This window comes from Trachymyrmex cornetzi, unplaced genomic scaffold (genome assembly GCF_001594075.2).
Source record: "Trachymyrmex cornetzi isolate Tcor2-1 unplaced genomic scaffold, Tcor1.1 scaffold16, whole genome shotgun sequence".
In the NCBI taxonomy this organism is placed as follows: domain Eukaryota; kingdom Metazoa; phylum Arthropoda; class Insecta; order Hymenoptera; family Formicidae; genus Trachymyrmex; species Trachymyrmex cornetzi.
Window position 1 is genome coordinate 6340809 of NW_017296201.1, and position 11669 is coordinate 6352477.

General features: G+C 34.5%; 1 protein-coding gene across 1 annotated transcript; it reads right to left on the bottom strand.

The window, feature by feature from the left end:
• Positions 1 to 207: 207 nt before the first annotated feature.
• On the bottom strand, positions 208 to 9709 carry LOC108758687 (fatty acyl-CoA reductase 2). Its single transcript, XM_018503756.1, has 4 exons — positions 9468 to 9709; positions 6144 to 6617; positions 2777 to 3004; positions 208 to 586 (listed from the first exon to the last, which is right to left on the bottom strand). The coding sequence occupies exons 1-4, from the start codon at positions 9650 to 9652 to the stop codon at positions 265 to 267; spliced, it is 1209 nt and encodes a 402-aa protein (XP_018359258.1). The 5' UTR covers positions 9653 to 9709; the 3' UTR covers positions 208 to 264.
• Positions 9710 to 11669: the final 1960 nt, after the last annotated feature.

An 11669-nucleotide genomic window follows, 5' to 3' on the forward strand; every position in this document is an offset into this window, starting at 1 on the left:
ATAGATTAATCGACCGAATAGGACATACAATAAAAAAAATGTAGGGAATAATAAAATTAAAGTTTAAAATATGTGGAAGTTTAATTTAATGTGTAATTTTATAAACTGTACTGTAATTAAAACTGGAAACGCATGATCATTAATCATAAAAATATTTGCCCCGAGTATAAAGCCATTTAAAAATTATCTTTTTTCCCCTTTACAAATTTTTGCAAAAAGAAAGCCCTTTTATATACAAAAAGACATAATAATATTTATCTAACTTTATGCGTGTAATAAGGATGTACGTGATGCAATATACGTGACGATAAGTATCACGGGTACATATAAGAAGAACAGACAAGTCATTTTTATGATATTAAGAGTATCCTCGTTCACACAGCAATACTTCCGGGTGGCGGCGGCAACGCAGAGGACATAACTCTCGATGTCGATCTCTTCGACGATCGGAAATACGTCCCGTTCTTCGTTCGTGAGACGTTCCTTCAGTAGGTACACGCGATTCCTTTCCACTGGCCAGGACCTCGATGAAATTGACTTCAAAGGTTGAAGTGCATTACGAACTCTGTCGTACTCCGCGAGAATCCTAGGGAGCAGTAAAGGTTTTACCTTCAGTACCAGTCGTTTCTTTTTACCTCTTTCCTGCCATTAATGCCCGTCTGGCCTGATCCTTCTGGCACTCGAACTCTTAACGATTTCGACTATTTGCGTCTTTCTTTACTCTTTCCTTGGTATAGGAATCTTGGTATAGGAATACTTAGACGAAATCGTATTTTTCTCGAATATATGTGAACATGTACATGCGATAGAACGAATAAAACGTTTTCAAGATTGATTTTTAAATAGCCATTTCAATCGTAGTCGAGAAAAAAGGATCGCAAAGTACCATTAAGTGTGAGCGGGATAATAAAAAAAATTTAACTTTCTCCGGTCCATCGCAAACTATATAATTTCCAATCCAACTTATTACGAAGGAATTGCAGAAAACTTGACGGGAGGGTTTCCTTTCAAGAAGGAAGAAAGCTCGAGCTAAGTTAGTGCGCAAGATTTACTCTGCACGCGTCTGAGAGCAAACGAAAAAAATCAGAAAAGTATTTGATAGGACGAACACCGAAAGCGAAAATATTTTCGTTCACCACTCGATCCATAAATCGGTTTCTATAGCAACTTTATTCTCTTTGTTCTTCCTTTTCATTTTAATTGCATATGGAAATGATAATGCCAATTATTTAATATAAAATTAATATAAATAATATATAATAATGTCAATTATTTATTTGATATTTTAATACTGATTTTCTACAACAATCTTATTTTCCTTATCTTTTCTTTTGCTTCTAATTGTGCATAAAAATATATAAATGATAATGTTAATCATTTATTTCAGATCCTAATGTTGCTAAAAAACTTTTTTGTAAAATTTCTTAAAAGTTAGTCAATAGTCATTGTTTGAATGCGAATGAATGTGTCGTTGTTATTATAATAAATTGAATACACTATAAGGGCATATAAAAAACGAATTTTAATAGCTCGTCAAGATTTTCCGAGTTTCTTTGTCGCGATCATGACATCGGATTTCATTTCTCAAGGCAATCAGGTATCGAGTGGAGTAAGTTTTGCGACCGAAGAAACGAGTTTTTCCATTCGAAGACGCAATTTTCCTTTTCTCGGTATTCACTCGCGCGAGCGAAAGTCAGCGAACCTGTTTACGTTACTTGCGCCTAAATCGCAGTTCCAGATAACTTTTACTTTTACGATTTGCGGCGCGTTAACCGAGTGCACCGCTGCAGGCCTTTCACGATGCGGAAAGTTGAAGAGACCGAGCGTAAGCGTTCGCGATCACGATCAAACTTTCGCATGAGTCTCCTCGTCGAAACTTATTCGCGATCGCGAGTAGTTATCGGCGAAGTTCGAGGCTTCATATATGAACGGCTTTAATCATTTCTTAATGTTCGCGTGTGCAACGAAGGATTATCTCCGAGGTGCATCAAGGTTTAATACTACTGGCTAATCCCGCGATCTCTTGAATTTATAATCATTATATTATATAAGCGGTAAAATATAGATATTGCAAATTCTGAATGAATTTTGTTATAAATAATGATGTTCTGTAATATTTTACACAAACGGAAATAATCCCATTAAAGAAAATTGACGGTCTTATAATTTAATTAAAAAGTTACGTAGAATTTCTATTTTAATTTTTAAGATGCATATTTTAACGCAGCGTATAAGCAATTTATAACTTATAAATTGAACCGTAATATCAAGTAGTAAAGCGTTACGCTCTTGGAAAATGACTTAGTACCTTTAATAGTGTTGCGTTCTCCGAACAAGTTAATATCGCGAGCAAATTTAATATTGCCAGCTGTTGCAGAAGAGCACTGCGAAACCAACTTTAAACTTAGACAATACTCCGGTACAAGCAGCTTATCCATGACCTCTCAATCAAGTAGGCATCTAATATATGTATAAAGAGTACGCGTAATACAAGAGTAAAGTGTAATATCTATTTAAGCGATAGCTTCGCGGGCAATTTATGCGTCCTATTTGCATAAAATATCAATAAATTGCGGATTAAAAGTTAACGGAAAAGAACAACCTTGATACTTTTCAGAGGTATTAAATCATTTTTATGACAAAGTTAGTGGTGGCGATAAAAATGGCTGCGCTGAAATTTCCACGAGACTACGAAAAGATCGCGCCAACGAAGACGTTGACGAAACTATGACGATAAATTCGTGAAATTTCACGATAAATTTCGAGTCCGTGGTACCTCTGTTTTCTGCCGCATAGACCGAAGACGATGTCGCAAATTAAAGATGGCAACCATTCGAGGAATATCACCAAAATCCAGTACAGCGGCTCAATGGACGTCATTCCGCGAATTCCAAAGGTTGGATAGGGAAACTTCGAGCTGGCTCGTCGACTCTTTTTAATCAGATCATCCCACGTGCAGCCCAGCTGCGACGCATTATAGACGACCGGTTTTGTAGCGTTGGTTCTGCGTGAAAACGATAAAAAGTATGAGAAGAAAAGCACATTCAAGTGCCCCAACTCATGATAATTTATTACGTTCATTCTTTGCATCACGCTATAATTAACTGTTCCATTCGCGGTGCATTTCATTTTATTTTAAATCGTATTCTATTTAATACGTAATTTATGCGAATTATATGCGTATATGCATCTGCATTAACACATTGTGAATTTTATTAGTTTTTAATTTTATTATTTTATTTGTTTTGAATTTTATTATAATTTAATTAAATTTTATTATTATTATATTTAATTTATTTAATTGTAATTATATAATTAAAGTTTTATTTTTCATTATAATATATATTTTGTTATAATCAGATAACGAAAGAATGTAAAGAATGTATCATGTTGCAAAATTAAATGTTAATTTTTTTGTACATACAAGAAAAGATAATTACTTGTTAGAGAAATCTTTATAATGCAGGTAACATAGGTTACAACTCTTGTAAAAGCTGAAGTAGATTTACTTTTAAAATTGCCAATAATTAATAGTATTTCTGACTAGTAATTCCTCTTAAATACGAGAATAATCGGTAAAAGTGGACGGAGAAGGCACGAGAGGCAGATATAGCACACTTTGCTTCTTGCAAGGCGAATGCAATCAACTTATTCGCAGTTCAGTCGTTCGGAAATACTTCAGAGCGAAGCGAAGAGATGCTTCTGGTTGAAACTAGAATCAAACGTAAGCTCTCCGGGTTTTCTAGGAAAAGCCCGGAAAAGCCTAGCTATAAGTTTCATTCGATTGGTTCGTTGTTGGCTGACTTAAATAAAGATTGTGCTTTAAAAAGTCCGAGTTGATTCTCGTTATGCGTATCTTCTAATTAAAACCTTAAAGCGGATTAGAAAACAAAGTTTGACAAGAGATATCATTAATGGAAATTTATATCGTTTTTTTCGCGATTTAATACACGCGTCGACATTTTCATTGTAATATTATTTTAAATCTGAAATTTATTTATTTTTACACTCCGCGCGAACCATTTTCCTAGTTGACGTGCCCTACATGTGTAAATCAATATATCATCTATATCTTTAATTACTTCGTTTGATAAACCGATTTGATGCAACTTAATTATTCCTGCCAAGCGCAAAGAATACAATTTAACTATTGATTTCAATTACCGTCTCGCACACAATTTCCAATAATCGCTTTCCTCATTAGACAAAAATTGCACAACCGTCGTGCAAGAATCAAAAACATAACTCACATAAAAAAAAAAATCTTTTCGAAAATTAATGAGAAATACAAAGCTTTTAGGTGTTTTTGTTTAGAACTTAACGGTACTTTTGTTGCGATCGTTAATTTAAATAAAACACTGTTTGTTTTAATATCACGCAATTTTAACGCAATGCCGTGTTGTAATCATGTACGTATTAAATTAATCCCACGTTAACAGTAGCGAGAATTAATGGACAACTAGCCATGGAAATTGAAACGAGTAATTTTAATGATTTTAAAATTTTAGGAAACATTACAAGTTTTTCGCAAACTGATATTGAAATGAAAGAATAAAAAAGTTAATAGGTACCTGCAGTAAGTATATTTTATATTTTCAATATGGGGCATAGGCAATATATTGTTAATTAAAATTAGTCGTTAAAATTTTTTTTATTTAACACAATGTTATTTGAAAGAATTGGCAGTTTTGTTCTGTCGATACAATGAATGCCAATTTACAATACGACAGTTGTATTACACATAATTGTGTTAGAGAAGTTGTCAAAATATTCATTAGCTTTTTCAACACAAGGAATTTATGATTTTGTCAAGACAGGAGTAATCATGCTTTCAGCGGATTGAGGAGTAAATCGAAAAAAATCGAGAAGAGCGAATTCCGCTTTTTACAATTGGAACGGAAGCGTCGAATTCGAACAAACAGTAACAACTACGGAAACCGCGCGTACATGTAAAACGTGTTTGCCCGCATCCAATATTTCGCATCGGAAAACTAGATAAGCCGCGTCTGCAACGAATTCCGATATGTTAAAACCTACAACGGATCGCGAAAAAGGTTTCATTCTTTTTTTATTATTAATTTAATTATTTTAATAAAACAAATTATTTTTCCGGATTACCTACAGATTCGTTAATTCAAATAATCAAATATATGTACATGTATGTGGAATTTTCTACGGATTTTCGCGCTTTTTATTGTAACTTTTATTTATTTTGCACTTTACGCTTTTGACAAAGGCAGGATTGTTTTACCGACCCTAATTATAACAATACTATTTTATATAATCATTTTTAATTTGCATTTGATATCGTTTTAATAACATTACTTACAAAAGAATCGAGCAGTCCTCTTTCAGCTCCAAGGTTCTATTGAAACACAGTACTGATAATTATTTTTCTCAACTGAGCAAGAAGTGCTATGCTTTGAGAAAAAATAACGAGTTGCGCAATATATTCTTTGAAAGGAGATAGCTGCTTTCTGGTTCTCGTAATTAAACAATGTTGGTTATTATTACTATTCCGTAACGCGCTGCACACGTGAATACGCTTTTAACATTTGGGTTAACTTTCTCTTTGCAATTAAATGAACGTAATATTTAAGCGCAACTTGATAATAATCTTTACACGGAGAGAATTTTTTCTTAGAATTTACCCTGAAAATATGACAGCCGTGGAACAATATTGTATTTCGAAGAATTTTAATATAAATCTCTCTCATTCATTAATAAAACTACAATAAAGTATAAAATAAGTTTGATGATCAATTTTACTGAAGTGCGTAGTAAAAATCTTTAAAATATTGTATTGTACCACAATCATCATATTTTCAGGGTAAATTTTAAAAGAAAATTCTCTCCGTGTACGCGTAAATATAGGCATATTGTGTGTGTGTGTGTGTGTGTGTGTGATAAATGGTTTTCTGTGCAGAAATTTAATTATTACAATGAGACGAGTTACGGCATGTTAAGTTTGATTAATGTAAACATAGTCATAAAAGTTCGCAGCAACGAGAATTAAAAGCGCTTTAAACTCGGGTTAGTAGATTAACTCTTCCTTGGACTGTCAAATATTCTCATTATTTTTATTAATGAATAAAACTTTTAGATATTAACGCAAAATGAATAAAATAAGATTTTATACGTACATGCCGACTTCCCATGCGGCCGCGATCATCGTATTTACTGCTATATCTACTGGGATGATTTCGGCTGGTAATTCCGAATTACCGTACGCAAAACCCGCACCAATCATGAGAGCGGTGGGTCCTTTGAGAGACTCGACAAAGCCAGGCATAGGTTCCTTGTAAGCCGGTCCGATGCAAGGAAAGCGCACTAAGGCGATTGGTAAGTTGGGAATTTTTTCATTCTGCAGGCATTCGGCTATCCTGCCGCGATGTCTGAAAATGCTGGACGCGACGGCGATGCTCCTGAGCTTCGGTAATTCCTGACAATATTCCAGGAAGGAATCGTGTGGCCCGGCGGCATGAAAGGCCACGGTGACCTCTCTCAACGAGGCTTTGTCCTCAATGCTTAGAGCGAGATCCTCGTAAAGCAGATTCCCCTCGAACGTTTTCACGCGCGAGATCGCGCCCGGCATCTCCTGCCTCAGTCGCTCATACCTGCCGAGCGATAATAACGTTGGTGACGCAAATCGGCTTTGGAATTTACTGCTAGGAAGTTTCATCAAAATGGAGATGCACCGCGGCATGGAAAAATTGCGTAAGACGCACGCTATTAAAATATCAAGCAATCATCAGATTATAATACACAGATTCAAATTATGCACGATACAAAGTCTTATTTCTGAAATTATCGCCGGAATGCATCAGAAATATCCGGAAATTAAGATGCGCAATATAAAACTAATGAAGATAATTAATATTAATCATAGTGAAAAGCAAATTTGAATTTTGTTTTATTGATACTCTCTAAATCTGAATCAGTGGATAATCACTGACATCAGTGCCAAATATGCCATTATTTACTAATCACCCAGTGACGTATCTGGCACTGGATAATCAGTGAAATTCAATTAAAAAAAAGAAGGTTTGAGCATTATATATCCTAAAATATTGATATTTATATGTTAATTTCAATCTTCTAATACTATATTCATTAAATTTATGCACTAAAATAAGATTAATTAGATCACATAATAAAGGTTAGCTAGGTTATAGGAATTTCACATTTCACTCACTGATTACCAATGGCATACTTGGCACTGATATCAGTGATTATCCACTGGTTCAAATTTAGAGAGTAGATACATTTACATAAATTATTATACAAATTGGAAATTAATTTATGTTTCTTTGAATTCAATGTTTATATTTAATTGTATATTTAAAGTATGTATAAACTATAAAATATGCGCAAAGTTCTGAAATATCTTCTAATTCTGCGCACTTTTTGCTGCGTTTTTTGGAAGGATAAAAATTGAAACACGACGTATTGGCATTTCGAATTCTGCCTAGGAGATTTTCACAATTAACATCATAACTATTTTACGCGGAACAATTTACAAGAAGTCGCAAATAGTGCGAGGAAAATCCGACAAGCCGCGACAGCCGAGAACGATTTCGCCAAACGTAATAGCGTTGAAGCGGTTGCACCTTGAACGCTCGAGCTTCTCGTCCATTTGCATTTTCTCATTTACGCGCGGGGCGATTCTCTTTTTCAAGTGGAAAAACGCAGCGATCCGGTGGTAACTACGATTTCCCGGGGGAAAACAATCCTTTCGCGGATTTTAATTTCGCGAAATTCAAAACGCGCGGACGAATTTTCCGCGCGGTCGCGGATTTTGCGAGGGCGAGAGAAAGAGAGGGAGAGAAAGGGAGAGAAAGCACCCCGGGCCGCGTATACTTCATAATCTTTCTAAAGGGGGCACGGAGGCGTGTGCTAATGAAAATAAATCTCTCTCCACGAGCTTTTAGCCGCCCCTCCCCGAAGGCCGGTAAGGGCGGCCACCGCCGCGCTACGCCGTGATGTAACGGTGCCGAGTTTCATCTTCCGATCCGAGCATCTTGGCAATTCCAGCGATCGTTACGATGAGACGAGCATGAGACGGGATCTAACGGGGCAATCCGATTTGCGCAATTGACTATAAACACGTGCATCCGATCGTATCTCGCTTACTCTTGATTCTATCGTTATTACCACGCGATTTCGGACGAGCAATTGCAATGCGATTGCAGGTATGCTGCTATCATTTCAATCGATATCATTCGCGGTAAGTTTCCAATTGTTAAAATTATGAAACGGTATGAATTTTAACAGGAGATTTAACAAATTGCAAAGATATATATCAAATCGAAAGATTCGAAAATGCTTTGTTTTATTAATCCTCTATTTACAATCATATTTTTACTTTTTATCTGCAATTTGGATCTTTTTGTCCAACTCAAGTTCTTTTACACTGTTCTAGGCTTTAAAAAAAAGTTGAAAAAAGGATTGCTTTTCAATATTTTTATTATATTATTAGTTATTAGCTTAAGTATTAAAATTTTTATTTAATAATTTTTATTTAATAAAAATTGATTAAACAAAAATGAGGGCGACAATAAAATATTTATGCCAAATAAGACGCAGATGGAAAGTCATCTTACATGTTAAAAGTTGGATGGAGAAGGAAAATGTTACAAACAATATATATATTTTATCACATAACACTGATGTAGAATTAAATTTATATTAAGTGAGCGAAATTTTTTATTACGAATAAATCGAAGAAGAAATAAGGACCTCGCACTAATTTTATGGAAAAAGTAATTTCAGTCAAATGAGTTGAAACTAATATTTTGTAGCTTATGAGATGTTGATCGAAAGTCTTCATAAAATTTTGCTGTAACATTATTTGGAAATTGCTATTTCGGATTTAATGTACTAAAAAGTACCTTCATCTATAGTGCACATTTAGTTTTTCTAAACGTATAAACATTTATAATATAATTAGACACGTATATAACCAGTGTGTGTGTGATCAGCATTTTATTAGTTACAAAATATCTCAGTTTCAGCTAATTTAATTAAAACTACTTTTTCCACATGATTAATGCAGAGTCCTTCCTCCGTATTATGCAGCACCATAATTTTTCATAATTACGTAAAACAGTAATAAGAGTAATAATAATTTCATTTTGTGAAAATTTTTGGAATGTGGTGCTCTTTCTGTCGCTGCACGTGACTATTTGTGAAACGAAAATCTAATTTTGCAATCGATTCCCAACGTAAGGTGCATTACGTACGTTCCCGGAATTCTTGTGGAAAACCACCAAGTGCAAGGAAAGAGAGAGAGAGAGAGGGGGGGGGGTCTTTCTCAGTTTGATGTCCTCTCAAATAAATTCGGCGCACGCCCCCGACCGGAATCGCGGTCACAATTTAACGTGCACAAAGACGATATCGAGCGACCGGCGCGATTTACAGGCACAAGGTGAACGCGAGAAGGAACGCGAGGAGGATACCGTTCGTACCCGGGTGACGCGAATATCTTCTTTAGCCGTTCCTCGCCGTTGAGACCATTTTGGGATCTGAGAACGACGTACACCCTGACATCCGGTAAGCACCGTAAGATTTTCTCCAACAGAACGCGTCCCAATTCGCTGGTGACTCCCGTGAGGAGCACCACACGTTTCGCGTACCACTCGCACAGAGACATTGTCGATGACTGGGAGCCTGCTTGAAAAGCGAATCGCGGTGAACAGTACGAGGCGCTCGATTCTACTTGGTGATAGCTGATGGAATACTCACTCGTGGGAAAGGGAAGGAGACTATATTCTGGCCTGGTGCAACGATCAAATACACATGATTTCGAGATTATGATGATTAGTAGATTACTATCAGCTTCGTACATACTTGCAGTATTAACTTGCAGTAAAATAATTTTTTCAATGAACGGACTGTGCACGCATATATAAAAAAGAAAATATATTAATAACATTAACTAACACAACAGTCTAATTGAAAATTCTTAACTCAATGAGAGTTGATATTAATAAAACAAATAACATTGAATTAAAGCAAGAACATGGCGCATTTATTTTATTAATATTGTTACTAAGTTAGTGAGATTAGTTTCAATTTGAAACAAATGTTGTAAGCTAGCGCTGTTAATACATTTTTTAAAATTACATTAAATAATAGTATCCCAAACAATACAAAAGAGAGATGTCTAAAACTGCATTTGAAAAGCATGCTTTTAGCGCTATTGTATTTTTGTGTTATATTTAATAAATAATAAAGATAAAATGACACAATAACGTTGATAGTATGCTTCTCGAACGCAGTCAAATAAATATAATAAAATATATGTAAAAAGAGTCTACGAATGCACATGAAAATTTAAAACCTAAAATAACTTTTAATATGTTTCTCAAACATTTGCGAAATTATACAGTTTTTTCACATGTATTTGCTAATGTTTGGGTACCTGTGGACTACCTTCTAAATGCGTTTTCGATGTTTTATCGTAAGAATTTCTTTAGCACCGCAAGCAGTTTCGATTAAATATTTCTTGCTAACGTGTGCACATTGTTTCGTGAAAGCAATATCAAGAATTACGAGCTATGTTGAGTTATTATTTCAATTTAGATTATTTTCTGCAAATTGGTTCTCTTGAAGTCATTTATAAATTATATATCGATATACAAATATTAATCTTCAGTTAAATAAATAATATGCATTAAAATTATGCATTAAGCTATAAGATTGAATATTTAAAATAATTTAATTTAATTTATTGTGCAATGTGTACAAAAATTGTAGTTACAGAGAAGAAAGCTAAAACAAACATAAACTGAAAGTATAATACAATATATGTGCACAAATGGTGAGGCACCAGCAAATATGCTGCTCTAACGCCTGCCAGAAAGATAGTAATAAGATATAATCGATAGGTGTTGAAAATTCCATACTAACAAACAAAATGTACATAAGCTGAACAATCTTAATTACAATGAACGGAAAGATAATAATAAGTGAACAATACGCAAAAACTGTATATAGCCTTAAATTACAATGAAAAGAAAGATAATAGTAAATACAGAATAATACATGACGGTAACAGATTAAATTGCGACGTAATTGCGAGAGAAAAATAACCGCAAACTGCAATTTAATTTCTTCCATCTTCCTTCATGCTATATAGTATGGCAATTTGATCTTATAATAGCGATCCGTTTTGATGACGTGTTTTCATTATTGCAAGTGTCGGATAATCAACCGGGACAAAGGAATTGAATTGGTAAGGAATTGGAAGTGCAAGGAGTCTCATTGACATCACTGGTATTTCGATGTAAATGAGAACGACGTTTATCGTAGCTACATTTACCAAGATTGTTGGTTACGTGAGCTTTACATTACCATAGAATCCGTAGCTCCGACTGCGGTCGAGTGCTTCATTGTACTTAAATCAGAACACCACATGTACCTCTGATTTACAATCAATAATTAAATTAACGAGTAAAAATGTCTGTAATTTTATCACACGTTGATAATTTCGATTCGTATAGCGAATAATAACTGCAGGTATTGTATTTATCAAACAAAAAGAAAATTAATGTATCGTCCATTACTGATTTAATGAGACGTAGCGTTTATAACATTATATTACTTTGCATGAATATATGTATATTTTCAGAACGCATGAATTACATTAAAATATTTACGCATTATAC